At 45.5% G+C, this 15,800-nt stretch overlaps 1 protein-coding gene across 2 annotated transcripts in view; it reads right to left on the reverse strand.

Moving 5' to 3' along the window:
• LOC144821887 (vasotocin-neurophysin VT-like) overlaps positions 1 to 15,800 on the reverse strand; it is a 165,857-nt gene that overhangs the window by 1,978 nt on the left and 148,079 nt on the right. Inside the window, exon 2 of one of the 2 annotated variants that reach the window (XM_078679043.1) lies at positions 4,012 to 4,213. In XM_078679043.1, coding sequence (XP_078535169.1) covers positions 4,012 to 4,213 — 202 coding nt within the window. Of the gene's footprint in view, positions 1 to 4,011; positions 4,214 to 15,800 lie in introns of those variants that run through there. The other variant, XR_013608489.1, reaches the window with a different exon arrangement.

Raw genomic sequence — 15,800 nt, forward strand, 5'->3', positions numbered from 1 at the left:
AAAGTGCATTTTTTAAAGTTCCATTTTACACACAAACATGCCCTTAGGGCATGTGTGTGTGCAAGATGTACTCATATGTAGATTTCAGGGGTGCAACAGGTTGTCCTTTTGACACCCTGGCACCCTTAAAATTGCATTCTCAATTTGTGATTCTCTAATTGAGAATCGCAAATTGAGAATGTCTTCCCATTCATTCCTATGGGCCCCTAGGCCTATAGGAATGAATGGGGAGGTATTCCTTAATTGCGACTCGCAATTTGCGAGTCGCAATTAAGGAATATTTAGAAATTGCTATTTTTTAAGCGATTTCTACATGCATAGCCTTTTGCTATTTCTTATTAGCGAATCCTCATTTTTCGCTAATAAGGAATCGCAAATGCCATTGTTGATGCATGTGCCAGTTGGTTGTTGGGTCATAGATCAGTGCTCATTTCAACTTCCAATTTAAAAAAGATATTTCACTGGGAGGTTGATCAGCGCTGTGCTACGTGCTGATAAGCGCTGCCGTGCGTCACAGTAGAAACAAATAGTGAATCTGGGCCACGGTGCTCACTTGAAGACAGATAACACCACAATTGCAGAAATAAACATACTGCACTTAGGAGGCCCTGTGGCTATCAGCAGGTCCAGGACTAGAATGCACTGCGAGTCGTGAAGAAGAAGGGGCCACCGTCCTATGTCCATAGGCCTAACTGGACTGAACCTAAAGAGACTGGACCAACACAGGGGCCAAACACAGGCCCCTGCAGGGTCCCTAACATTGAGGTGGCCTCCCACCCCTTCATGGGGTCGCCATTCAGCCCAAGGTCAATGAATATCTGTGAGATATGGGAGACTCAGGGGACCCTCCTTACATTCTGCAGAGGGGCCCTATTATTTTCAGTTACCCCCAGGGCCGGGCTGGGAACCGAAACCAGGTCTGGCATTGGAGGGGGGTTGGTAGTGGAAAACTTTTATTTTTGGGGGACGATATTGCAGCTATGCTGCAAAACCAGCCCCCGTAACAGAAATGGCACCCAGGGGTCTAAAACTGGCCCCCACCCTGGCGGCCCACTGGGAAAACGCCCAGTGCCCACTACGGCCAGTCCGTCCCTGGTTACGCCACTCAGACCTGCAGATCACCAGTTTACCCCTGGTAGCAGAGGTCTTGCCTGCTGCAGGGAGACTTTAGTTTTTTACATTCCAAAAGACTAGCCTCAGTCAGCGGGAATGGACGAAACACGCCATAATGCAATTACTGCACAGACAGACCATTACCACACTGCTCTACAGCAGCCTTAGGGCAGATAACTTTTCAGGCATTTTTATTATGGGTCGATATAGAAATGTTGAATGGATAACCTGCAATGTTTGCATCCATGTGGAACCAATTAAATGCAAATCATGGCAGAGACTCAGGAAATCCAAATGTAGGATATCTAAAAAACACCGGTGACAGATATTAAATGGAAAAGCCATTCATGGGAGGAGGTGTGGCTTAGTGGTTATAACTGCTAACTTTGGAGCATAGGGACTTCGGTTTGAATACTGATCTCAGCTTTTGATTCAACATTGTGTGATTCTGGGAGAATCACTTAATCTTCCTGTGCCGAGTGAGTGTGTATGTGTGCTGATAGGCATTTAAAGGACAACTGAAAGCTACTTACAAAAAATCCAACAACAAGGAACACGTTCGGGACTTTAGCATTATTAGGATTAAAATGAGTATCTTTTGTTTTGATTGCTCTATATTTTACCTATATGTTCCATATTTATGGGATGTATATCTTTAATTAGATGTCTATGATTTTAATGTCTGCTTTGGTTTCCAAACAGTGCCTGGCTGCTGGTACAGCTGGCATTAGGCACTTTATAAGGGTAAACAACCTTTACAACGCAACTTTTACCACGCAGTGCCTTTACAACGCAACTTTTACAATGCAAACCATTACAACGCATTGCGCTGGGGGGCGCTCTAGGATAGGGAATAGGTTTAATGTACTATCCAACACCATCCCTACTATCCACGGGGACTGGAGTTGGAATAGTAAATTAAACAATTCACTATCCAGCGCCTAAAAGCACTATGCATTGTAATGGTATGCGTTGTAAAAACCGCGTTGTAAAATCATGCGTTGTAATGTCATACATCCCTTTATAAGTAGATACAATTAAAATAAAAACACTTCATTGTAGGAACGAAAGTTCTTGACAAGATGTTCAGCAAGCATCCTTACCATGTGTCTCTTATTCCCCTGAAGTTCTACCCTATTTTTGCATTGTTGGACACAGTTTGTGGTGCCCCTAATCCATAGGGGTAATCTCAAACAGTACATCAGGTGCCTCAGGATCACCCTTCGGTGGGACCCTGAAAAGATTACTCCCTCGACCGAGCCCTTGTTGGTTCTGGTTGATGTTTTTAGAGTGCCCAAGGGAGCGGGCTACTGGCCTCTCCGTGCAAACTGAAGTCGTAGATGCATGGTCAGAAGGCGGCACATTGTGAGTGTGGGGGTATATATATATGTATGTATGTATATATATATATATATATATATATCAGAGGCTCAACTAGAGTCAAATTTTGGGGGAGGCTAAGAAAAAATTTCAGTGCGGGCTAGGTCTTCCAGCAATTGGCAGAGTGTAGAGGCAGGGGGTCTAAGAAGGGGTGAAAAAACAACAAAGCCTCATTAACAAGCAAATGGTCTTTTAAAGACCTGTGAAGTACTCGGTGCGGCTGTGTGTGTGCCCAGGAAGCTGTCTCAGCCCGTGCGGCCACGCACCATAGGGGGGTGTTGAAGCCCCTTGAGCCCAATGGGTGTTGCGCTCCTGATATATATATATATATATATAATTTCTTTTTTAGTATTATATAGCGCGAACTTGACCCCGAAGGTATCAGAGCGCTCTACATGAGCACCAGTGGTATTACAGACGGACACATTTATTTTGTTAGGCACGGGGAGATTACGTGATTTGAGCAGAATCACAGGATGTTGAGCATCCCGTCCCTGCTGAGACTCGAACCCGGTTTCCCAGCTTCTAGGTCGACCACTCTAGCCATTACAATATATATATATATAAAATATGATGTTCACATGCCTTATGTGCAGTCATCAATGGTATACCCCTTCACGAGCATTAGTGCGTTTGAATTCTGATAAGGGGTTACGGACGTTCCCCTCAACTATTTGCAAACTTCTGTCATAATGTGAAAATGGCGTCTGCACGCTGGTGGAGTACTGCCCTTAAATGATATCACCAATGCCCACTTCTTTTTCCATCTTTTCCCTTTATTTGAGCCAGTCCAGAAGGAGTACACATGGGTTACTGCTGGAGACGTGCCTGATCCCTCACATGTAGGAGGAGAGGGTACAGCTTTCCCAAATTCACCTGTGAGGGGGGAGAATTGATTGTATGCTCGGCAATATAATGTCAAGATGTAGGTTAGAGGTGATGATCTCACAGACGCAAGTGCTGAGCTCATGTCAGTCCTTATATTAGCTGCTGCTGATGGTACAAGAGGGTCTGATATGATCCTGCTGGCTACCGCTAAGTCAACAATGGCTTCTGGGTGTGTATAGTTTACCTACCTCTCAGGTATCACCACTGAAATGGCTTATTAATTGAAATATGAATTGTAATTTCAGGAGGTACGTTGTTACCACGCAATTTATTACATTGCGGTACTTTACAACGCGCCTTTTACAACGCAAGTCGTTACCACGACTTGCGCTGTAGGGGTGCTGGACTTAGGAATAGTTAAATTTACTATTCGAACACCAACCTACGTACAGTAGGGAAGGTGTTGGAATAGTAAATCTACTATTCCTTAGCCTAGAGCGCCCTCCAGCGCAAGTCGTGGTTACGACTTGCGTTATAAAAGACGTGTCGTAACTGCACTTAGGGGTAACATCCGCGTTGTAAAGGATGTTCCCCGTAATTTCATAGCCACCTTCATCTAGGTAATAAATGCATTGCTTTTCTTTGCCTTCCAGGCGATTGCGTTGAGTCTGCCCAGTGCTGACCACTTACCGTCACTACAGCAGATCCCAGGGGCCGCGCACTTGCCCTCCATGCTGCAGGACTTGCCCCCAGCCTCGCAGGGCGATGGCAGGTAGTTCTCTTCGACACAGCGCATGGTTTCTGAGGTTCCGATGTAGCAGCCGAGCTCCTCGCCGCAGCAGATGTTGGGGCCGAAGCAGCGACCTCTGTTCCCTGGACCACACGGTATGCACTAGGAAACATAAGGAGCAAGGTTCAGATGCCACCACGGCTTACTCCCAGCAAATCAAACTGAATTGGACACCGGTTCATCAGACCTGGATGATCCACAATCAATTCTCATCCTACAAATTCGAAAAGATTAGGATAATGTGAATTGATCAATTTGAAAGGTTTGCACGCTGAAAGATTTGCTGAAGCCAAGGTATATTCCTGTCTCTGGTATATTTACCCATCTGATCGGGTCTCTATGTATCATCAATTTCTGAATTGCAAGTGTTATTGGTGGTACCGTAAAGATCAGAGATCTCCTTTACTTTGGGTTCTTCACTAGTTTCCAAGTGAATGGAGATGTGGTTTACCTCACTAAGGGGTCTATTACGATGGTGGGAGGACACCATAACGGAATGCGGGACTGTCCGCAAGGGGTGTGGCGGTTCCGCACCTGCAATTAGGATGCCACCGTGGTGGTGGCATCCTCTATTCCCAGCATTGTGGCAGGCGGTGCTCACAACACCACCCGCCACAATGCCGGGAATGCATGTTGTGCTTTGGCATGCACAAGGTGACAGGCACCGTGCGGGTCCTGCCACTTTGTGTATGCCAATGCAGGGGGTACCATAGATACCCCCCATGTGCGCCCCCACCTCCACCCAACTTCCTGGGGGCCCGCTATGGGCCCCCAAAGGCAAAGACCGCATGACTTTCCAAAGGCACATCTCCGCATGCATGCTAATATGGATGGCGGTGTTTTACAGACACCGCCACCATGTTAGACTCCTTTTCTACCCGGTCAACTCATCGATGGGCAGAAAAGCAGCGGACGGTCTTCCCGTCTGCCATGGAACCCCCAGCCATCCTAATATGGCTGGGGCGGGTCATTCATGCGTGGATGGCGGGCTGATCGCACACGCCAGACCTGCGGTGCCTATGGCCAGCCCGATGGGGACGATCCGCCAGCCATCCAAATAGACCCCTAAGTTGTTGCCTTTCTAACTAAGAGACCTTAATCTTTCTTTCACTCTTCCACTTAACCAATTATGAGATCCATGGCAAATAGCTTCTTTTCAGGAGCCACATGACTACTATTTCCAACAAGCATTGGCATTGCCAATAGGTCTCGCTTGTGGGACCTTATAAGTATTTAGTTATGCAGCACAATATCCTTAGTGCAACAACATCAACTGTTGCATGCCTAAACACTTATAAGGTACAAGGTTTAGCCGTGCAACAGCTGATGTTGTTGCACCAAGGATATTGTGCTGCAAAACTAAATACTTATAAGGTCCCACTAGCGAGACCTATTGGCTATGCCAATGCTTGTTTTGTATTTCAATGCAACTAGATCGCTCGCCTTCCTGCCCACGCCTACAAGAGAGCCTTCGAGACCAGCCTCGTAAGCAGGATGGGCAAGTTGTTTACTGCAAGTACTAGCCCCTCCCAACCTGCCTCGGGCGATAAGTCTACCTTGGTTTAACAGAAACCTCGGGCGATGGTTACAGCTTAAGAAAATAGACATACTTGTTCGATGCAAAAATGATAGGCAACGAGTTGCAAATGTAAAACCGGACAGTTGTTTTGATTTTGGGTTAGCCTCAATCCAGCTGCAGCATATAGTCATTGTGGTGTGGGGTTGGAAGAAGGGAGCACGAATGCGGAGGCACACGAACCACGAAAACACTACACAAGGAATGCGGCGGAGTGGAAAGAATGAAACACTTGGGATACGATCGAACAGTTTTAAATGGTACCAACAACACCGCCTGCTGCAAACTCTCAAAACCGAGGAACACATTGGTGTTTCTAATGGTCGTGGGACTGGCGTTACACATGCCAGATATTGAAAAATAGACTGGAATTTTTAAGAAAGGTAAAATAACGCAGTTTTTGTCCTGGAAAGTAAATCGTCTCCTGTTGTATGTGTTCGCATTTATGACACGGGCAGCAAACCTTCATGGGACTGAGTAAAAATCTAATAAAAACCAGCAAGCGGGACGTGTAAATTAAAGTAAACTGCACCCGGCTAAATGATAAACAGTCACGGGCGGAAGGTGGAAGCAAAGCCGGATGGGGGCGTGAGAGCCTGGTGGGGGGCGGGCCAGATATTGAAAAATAGACTGGAATTTTTAAGAAAGCTAAAACAACGCAGTTTTTGTCCTGGAAAGTAAAGCGTCTCCTGTTGTATGTGTTCGCATTTATGACACGGGCAGCAAACAGTCATGGGACTGAGTAAAAGTCTAATAAAAAGCAGCAAGCGGGACGTGTAAATGAAAGTAAACTGCACCCGGCTAAATGATAAACAGTCGCGGGCGGAAGGTGAAAGCAAAGGCGGATGGGGCCGTGAGAGCCTGGTGGGGGGCGGGAATGCGAGCGAGGGGAGGAGAATGGAGGGGGAGGCAAGACAGAGGCAAGGAGTGTGGCAAATGGCCGGAGGGAAGCCGGATGGGGGCGGGAGAGCCTACGAGAGAAGCACACAAGGGAGACATGGGGGAAGCTGGTAATTAGGGGAGGAGATGCCGCAGAGCGCACGCTGGGCGAAGCCCTTTGATGTGCTGTGAGGCCGTGAATGCGCGTGCTTGTTTGATCACGTGATTCACGTGAACTTAATGAAAACCGCAGTGCAAGAAGCCCTTGGTTTGACGAGGATTTCGAGCACTTGAATTCTCGCTCCGCTCAATGCGCTTGCGCGCATTGATAGGTCGCGAGACCTAAAAATGACAATTGACTGAATGCCTCTATCAATGGCTCTGTAAAACGTGCCTGCCCATTGGCTGCACTCGAGGCCACCCCCACCATGCGCTGGAAACCAATGAAGTTTGTGAAGGGTACAAGCAGTGCACCAGACAACAACCTTCGAAACCTGTCGCTTTTGGAAACTATAGGTGGCAATATGGGACACTCAATGCTGCGCTGCATTGCGTCAAATGTTAGTAAATATGCCCCATATTCTAGTGCTTTTGCGCCGACTCTGATTACATGTTTCACTCGGGTTTGCTGGGTTTATATACTCTGTTTTTTGTGGGAAACTACAGAAATACCTTTCTTTGTTTTGATACTTAACTAGCTGTGCACCCAAAGCTACTGAAATATAACCTTATAAAACACTTAAATAAATACGTCCTCTTTGTGCTTTCAGGTAGCGAGTCCTGAAAGCCACTTCTTCAAGCCCAGTCTTGCCAGTGGCTCTGCACAGCAGTCACGGCCGGCAGCGGGATACCTGCAGGGTGGGGTGACGTGGGGAGGGGGAGGGGCAGGGTGGGGGGTAGTAATGTATGGATTACGGAGTTTTATAGGTAAGTAAACATTTAAATAAATAAAACGAATTTCGTTGCGCGCACTGCGTCGCATTTGGGAATGCAGTGCACTCAAAAATCCATACATTACTACCCCCCGCCCTGCCCCTCCTCCTCCCCACGTCACCGCCCTGCAGGTACTCCCACTGCCGGCCGCGGCTGCTGCACAGCCCTGCATAAGATTCGGTGGTCATTATGTCCCCTGTGCTCTTCAAAGCACACACACACACTATGCCTGGCTTCCTCTCAGCTTGCTGTCTGGTGGTGACCCTGAGGGATTGTGGGTCTTTACTCTTGTCCAGGAGTAAGCTCGATGCAGGAGTATTACTCATGGAAATCTACCACTCCTGCATTTTTTTTATAAATCGTCCATGATGTTTATGGTCTGTGGGGAAACCCTTAAAAGTTGAGAATGCGCCCCAAAAAGGGAAGAAAAACCCATGCAAACCAAATGAAAAAGCTATTTGAGTATTTTTTGATGCAACTCATGTGCACAAATAGTTCAGTTCACAAGTTGAATTTCACATTTTGTATGGAGGAAATGTGAGTTTACACTCACGGGCATTCACTCACAGGTAACAGGACCCAAAACATGTATGTGAATGCAAAGGTCTCTCGGTTCATTCCCACCCTGGAAGGGGTCAGAGCTTTACTCTTGGCAAGGGCAGAGGTAAACCACTTTTCGTGGCATGGAATGGCTAAGTCAGTAATACTTAAAGTTCAGCCCAGAGACCGCATGGGGCTCTCCTGACCAGCCGCGGTCCATACAGGTAACAGTGGTGGGGCCGCTTTGGGGGGGGGGGGGGGGGGGATTTCGAGGGGCGGAATGCCGAGGGAAAATTATTTATTTATTTAATTTCCCCTCGGCATCATCCCTCGAAATCACCCCCATGCAGCCCGGCCGCCCCACCGCTGTTACCTGCACGGACCGCGGCTGCTCCTGACCTTCACATGCGGACCCCTGGTCAGCAGCAGCTCTGGGCTGCTGATTCTCCACTCAGCACTATGGTTGAGAAATATGTTAAATGAAGGGGGACATATTTATTTACAGCTTAACTAACGTCTAAGGCTCCCTGTTTTCCCTTTTTACTGATTTTTACAGATAAATACAGACAGAAAACCATTTATTTTCTTGTCTGTATTTATTTTTAAATGTGGATAAAAATGGACAACGGGTGCTTTTTGAGTGATTCTAAATACACTCTGCCATGATTGCCAGGCCAAGAACTGTGTGGATTGATAGGTGAGGGGGTTAAAAAAGAAAGGAATTTTAGTAAAGATGCTTAAACCGCAGTAGATATGTACAAGGCTGATACTGAAATGTGCATATTTTCATATATGTGCATTGATTTATCTTCTGCGGGTGTTCATATCACTGAAACCTGGCAGGCTTTCAAGCGTGACTGCATATTTATTGGTTAAATAAATGTGGAAATATACCAGTGTCAGCTTTAATTTTTCCACAAAACCCATATTAAATATGGATAAATACAGTTATAACTGGCAAAAAATAAATATGGATAAATACAAACAGAATTGTCAAAAAAATAAATACCTTAAAACCGGGAGCCCTACTAATGTTAAAGGAAGTAGTTAGGGTGTCCTGCAACACTTACATTTAGGAACAATTGCATTTTAAGACATGTTGCAACTGTGAAAATCTGATAGTCTCTTCAAAATTCAGAAAGTGTATCTCCTGAACATGCAGAAGCGTTTCGTCTCAGTACATTTGATTATATCAGTGCATTGAGAATTTTTTTCCTTAAAGTGATAGTGTGCAAAGATGAATTTAGAATTTTTTTTGCAACACTGCAAATAGTGAACTAAGAGGCAAGTCAGTTGTTTTGTTTACCATCTGAGTAGCCAGTGTTCCTATTGTACATGGATAACATTATAGCTTAGCAAATAAAACGCAAGAGAAGGTTTCAAACAGTGCCCATCTTGAAGTGGTGAATTTTGAGGTCCTCTTGTTTGTGATAATGAAGAAAAAGAAGGAAATGTGAACTCAAACAATTGTCTAGTATCATACATGTGGGGAAGCTGGCATTATCCCAGGTTTTCTTGCTTGACACTGCGCACTTTGGGGCAGATTTATGTTGCCTGACGCATCTCTGCTAATCCGCAGAGATGCTCCAGGAAAGATACGGCACGCAAGTTTATCCTTGCGCCACCCATGATGCGCCGCATTTACAATGCAGCGCACCATGGCGCAGGAATAAACAGATGCGTGTCGTATCTAGGGCGTGAAGTTGACGCAGTGCTGAAGTTGTGATGCGTGCAGCACGCAACTTCAGCACATTTCCAACTTGCCCTATCTGTAACGTGGTGCGTCAAGCCTTACGCCTGCTTCAAGCAGGGTTTTGACGCATCAGCGTTGGTAAAGTGACTCAGTGAAATCTTGTAGATTTCACTGAGTCACTTTTCAGGGGCGTTCCTGTGACGGAACGCCCCCATGCGTGGAAATGCCAACATGAAACCTGACGGAGGTTTCATGTGGCGCAGGGCCTTCCACCATGATGCATCTCCATAGATGCGTCACGATGTAAGTATGTTACATCGTGGTGCAAGGTTTACGCAGCCGCTGCGTCACAGAAGTGACGCAACGGCGGCGCAAAAGTGGCGCAAGTCCAACATAAATCTGCCCCTTAAGCTTTTATATGTACACACTTTGCTTCCCGTATACCCATCTTACACCCCCCACCGTCATCAATGCGGCCCTCGGTCACACGACAGGCAAACGTTTTGGCCCCTTGGAACATGTTTGCGAGTGCCCATGGGCTAGATGAACATTCCCAAAAATTGTGAATTTATAGGGGAAGGCGTTTCTCCAAGAGAAAAATATTTTCCAGTTAGAGAAAAACCAGAAAAGAGCCATCAGAAAGTAATTTGCACTTGTTCCGGCATCTTCACAAGACCAGATATGTTTGTGTGTATTAACCCTTGTGAAAATGGAATTCACTGAAAAATCAAGGATTACTCCTTGGTAAATGCAACACTCACACATCCTGATTCAAGAAGCTTTTCTTGTCAGCAATTGTGTCTTACTTCCATCCTAGATATAAATTAGCCCTTATATAAATTACACCTGAATATCCAGACCTGATTCACAAAGTTTTTTTCTGAGAGTAGTTCTACCTAACTTCTGCCCTAAATGTCATTTACACCTCTGTATGATTTGTGATTATTTTGCGATTCTCAAATGCTATTTTTTGCGAATCGCTATTTGAGAATCGCAAAATGCTATGTATGTAGGATTTGCAATAACTTTTGCGAATCCTCCATATTCCTTAATTGCGAGTCTCAAATTGCGATTCGCAATAAAGGAATACCTCCCCATTCATTCCAATAAGTCTAGAGGCCCATAGGAATGAATGGGAAGAAAATCTCAATTTGCGATTCGCAATTAGCGAATCGCAAATTGCGATGCAATGTCAAGGGTGCCAGGGTGTCAAAAGGACACCCTGGTGCACCCCTGAAATAAGCATGGGTGCACATGTGGCGCACATACCTGCCCTAAGGGCAGGTATGTGCTTCACATTGCACTTTGAAAAATGCAAAAAAGTGCATTTTTTCACAGAAATCGCAAATTACCACCAACTTGAAGTTGGTGGTAATTTGAGATTTCCTAAGGCCAAATTGCACTTTTTTGTTGCTTCTTACATTGCATTTAATGAATCGCAATATTTGCGATTCCTTAAATGCAATTGCAAAATAAGGAATCACAAATTTTGCGATTCCTTATTTTGCATACATACGCCTCATACATACCACGAAGCAAAATTGCGATTGCAAATTCCGATTTGCGATCGCAATTTTGCTTGATACATATGGCCCTAACTTTAGTATAAATAGGCTCAAGTGTGGCCTGCTCTTACATCTCTAGGACTTTAGTCAAATTAAAGATTGTGTGAAGTTTTTTTTAATGAATGAGCATTCCTACAAATAAAAATACATGAATAAGTCAAACAGAGCCTGGAGTAAGTCATACTCATTTGCAGGAGTACTTCTGAAAACGTCTGTGAATTAAAAAAAAGTCCGGTTTTCACTACCAGACTAAATGGAAATCCAATGAATTAAAGTTCAGATTTCTACGCTGAATAGAGCTTTAAAAATGTGTTTGTGAATCGGGTAAATTGATGTTTGATGCTTCAAAAAAGCACAGACTGCTCCAAATTTCAATGGGGTAAAGTAGAACAACCTTACAAAATGGTACTAAATAGTATATCTTTGCCCATAGGGCCAGCTGGGTAGTTTATCTAACCTCAAAAAGTATATAGGTCGAATAGGAGATACTACAAAATTGAAATGACTCAATGGGTTAACTTCTGGTGAGGCAAACTGGCATTAGACAGTCAATGTGTTATTTACTGGCTGTGAAAGGTTTGTACTGTAATTATGTGATTGGCACTTGTATTAAATAGTTTACAATTTAACAGGAGAGGCGAAATTAGATGCATCAAATGACCAATGGGATATTGTAGAGAAGGGATTCTACTAGTGAATCTCAAGTAGTTAATTCTATGTATACGACCCTCTGGGCTTACTCCTGAATTACAGGAGTAAACCAGTAAAAACAATTCCAGGATGAAACCAGGAGTACTTTAAGAGAAAGTCACGCCTACTCCCAGCAAAATCTTTATGAATTTGGCCCACTTTGCTTCTCTTCGTTGTTGTGGCTTTCAATATCCTTATAATGTGGAGCAAGGGGTACTTTATCCTATATTTTCTAGGACACAGAGAAATGGCTGTACCAAGTGGAAAACAGCTATTCTGCTGCCTATCACATGGGGATGTTTAAACTCTCTGGACAAACTTTTTATCTCTTTAAATTAATAATTACAGTAATCACCAGGTGGAGGTGACCCTTTAACTTTTGTGAAATATAGTGCACCGATTGCATCATGTACACTGGAAGTTTTAGAATATTTGACCTCTTTGATCTACAAAAAAAATTGTTTTTTCTTAAGGTCTGCAAATGATGCAGTTAGTGAAGGAATATTTGGTGACAGCAGCAAATGTATATTTATGTAGAAAAAGCGGAAGCCACGGAATCACGTTTTAGTAGTGGTCATTTTTATACATTTACAGAACCTATAGGTGTTCTAGAATGTCCTTAAATATATTTGATATGGGTATTTAATTACATATTTATGTGAAATGTAAAATAGGTATTTTGTAGGTAAGTTGTGAAAATGTGACTTAAAGTTAGTAAGAATAGTGCATTGAATGCTGACGCCTTCTTCCCTGGGAGGGATTTTTGTCAGTATACGTTCACTGACGTCACAAACCACCAATTGTGATATCATTAATAAAAACTGAGGAATTCTGGGCAACAAATGACAATAAAGATTTCCTGGTGCAAACCAAGGAATGGAGAATCAGATAACAAGGAAGGACCTATGGACACTGTGGGGCTAATTTATGAGGGCTTGCGTCACTTTTGCTCCGCCGGTGCATCAATTTTTGTGACGCACCAGTGGTGTAAAAAATGTGCCATGTTGCGTCATACTTACAAAGTGATGCATCTTGGCAGATGCGTCACTTTGTAAACCCCTGCTCCACATTATCCAGGTATAATGTACGCAGGGTGGGCGTTTCTATGTAAGTAAGCCTTGTAGAAGTGACGCAGTGAAATCTATGAGATTTCACTGCACCACTTCTAGGATGCAAATGCGTCAATATCTTATGCCTGCCTCACAGCAGGCGTTAGACTGACGCAGGCATATTTCACATGGGACTTGCCCATGTGTAATGACCCATTGCTGGAGTTGCGTCACTTTTGTGACACGCTCCAGCAATGCGTCATTTTTGCGCCTACAGATACGTCAGAAATACTGCTGTATCTGTAACGTCTTGCGACATGATGCGTCATACTGTAAACATGACGCATCCAGCATGTCTCAAGGAGGGTACAATGCAAGGTGACGCATCGCTGCTTTCACGCAGCGATGTGTCACTTTTCATAAATGAGGCCCAGTGTTTTTTGGTTTTTGGGAGTTTTATATAGTGTGAACTCGACCCGAAGGTATCAGAGTGCTGTTGCGTTACAGACGTTCACAAGATTAATCGATAGAATTATACTCGAGTAGCAGTGATTAACGTGGATATTATTACCAAGTGCTTCTAAGTAACATCAAAGAGACGAAAGAAAACCCGGAGGTAAAAAAAAACATCCCTGTTACTCACTTCTTACCAATCTATGGAGCTCATTAATGGGATTCTGGCACAGGGCAGCGGAGTGACGGACTTTGCTGCGCTGCTCTATGCCAAAGTGAAAGGGCAGGAATGCACCGTAATTAAACAATACGGTACCTTATTGTCCTTTCATCGTGCACTGGTGCCGTTTCTGCAGCCTAGCGCTAATGTAGGCACCCTTGCACCATGGTCCGCGGATGCCTTTGTTGCATGCAGGGTTGTTTTTATGCAGGAAGGGTTAGCTCCCTGCACAAAAACAATCCTAAGAGGTGTTTCCTCTTTCTATGTGTGCTGCAGAATGAGGAAAAAAACGAGGAAAAATAAACATATTTCTCCTTGTTACGCCTCACCTTGGTAGGTGTACGGATTTTGCTCTTCCCCAGATTTACATGATTTTGTAAATATGGGGCAAGGTCGAAATCCATGGGTGTTGTGTGGGAAAAGCCATTGCAACGCCCATGGAGCGCCTCCCAGGCTCAGAGTTGGGCAACGCAGCGATTAGCGCTGCGTTGCCTTCTCAAGATTTATGAGGCCACTCAAAGCCACGCAGGGGGGCTACATGTGGCTTCATGAATCAGATCAAGAGCCCTGTGCCACGTATGTACCTCTTTACGTGGCGCAAAAGTGACGCCGGGCTCTCATAAATAAGCCCCCTTATTTTTATGTATGGACCCCAAAATCATGACCCTTGCCTGACATCTCCAACCAGTGGCAGGTGTGTAATAGGGGAGCCACACATAACATGACCTCTCCTCCCGGTCCCAAATTTTAAAATAATATACCCACATTCCTGCCACTCATCCCCAACCTCTGTGCCTTCTTCCCGCCCTCCCCGGAGGCTGCGCTCCCTGCTGTCCACTGGAGCAGAGCGCCTGTGCTGCGCTGTCAGAGCAGAGCACCAGGGCTGCGCTGTCAGAGCAGAGCGCCAGGGCTGCGCTGTCAGAGCAGAGCGCCTGTGCTGCGCTGTCAGAGCAGAGCGCCTGTGCTGCGCTGTCAGAGCAGAGCGCCTGTGCTGGCTGCGCTGTCAGAGCAGAGCGCCTGTGCTGCGCTGTCAGAGCAGAGCGCCAGGGCTGTGCTGTCAGAGCAGAGCGCCTGTGCTGCGCTGTCAGAGCAGAGCGCCAGGGCTGTGCTGTCAGAGCAGAGCGCCTGTGCTGAGCTGTCAGAGCAGAGCGCCTGTGCTGAGCTGTCAGAGCAGAGCGCCAGGGCTGCGCTGTCAGAGCAGAGCGCCTGTGCTGCGCTGTCAGAGCAGAGCGCCAGGGCTGTGCTGTCAGAGCAGAGCGCCAGGGCTGTGCTGTCAGAGCAGCCAGGGAGTCCTGGAAGACACAGCAGGGGTGGTGCAGTGCAGAAGCAGATTCAGCCCCTGGAGGCCACGCTGGCGCTCGGTGTGAGCCGAACACAGCACTGATAGCGATATTTATCGCTAAACGTGGTTAGCGACTTTTTTTTTTAATCGCTGGCGATCGCTGGATATTTTAGCAGAGAAAACATGCTATTAGCAACGTTTTTCTCCATTGTGCTAAAATATAGCGATAGCTGGGAAATGCGAGAATATCGCTGGAAATCCAGCGATATTCTCGCATTAACGCCAATGGGGGCTTAATCTGATAATCCACCCCCCATTGACTATACAGGACTTTATCAGGCGTTAGTTTATAGCGATAATCGTGCTTAGCGCTATTTTTTTTACCGCTTCGCCTGCCTTGCTAATAGGCGATAGCTGTTTTAGCGACTGTTTTTAGTCAGTAACAGTTTGGGTACGCCCACTTTGCATGTCATTTGCGATAAATATCGCTGACTTGCAAAGCGGGCCCCAAACCTTTGGCTATCGCCTAAAAGCTGTCGCTAACAGCATAAAAGCTGTCGCTAACAGCATAAAAGTCCCGCTAAAGCGGCGATATTGCCCTTGCTAATATGCCCCTGATATGTTAAAATCATGACTAACACACCAATTTCCCATGCGCTTCCCACAGTTGCTAACTGAACGACTGTTGCCTTACCTAAGAGGGCGGTGCCCAATTTATCGACTTCATAAGAATGAATGACGAGGCGAACCAGCTTGAATGCCTTGCCGTTTACGTGATACCGGTGCATTAACCAACCGAGCTATCCCAC

This window comes from Lissotriton helveticus, chromosome 2_2, assembly GCF_964261635.1.
Source record: "Lissotriton helveticus chromosome 2_2, aLisHel1.1, whole genome shotgun sequence".
Lineage (NCBI taxonomy): Eukaryota > Metazoa > Chordata > Amphibia > Caudata > Salamandridae > Lissotriton > Lissotriton helveticus.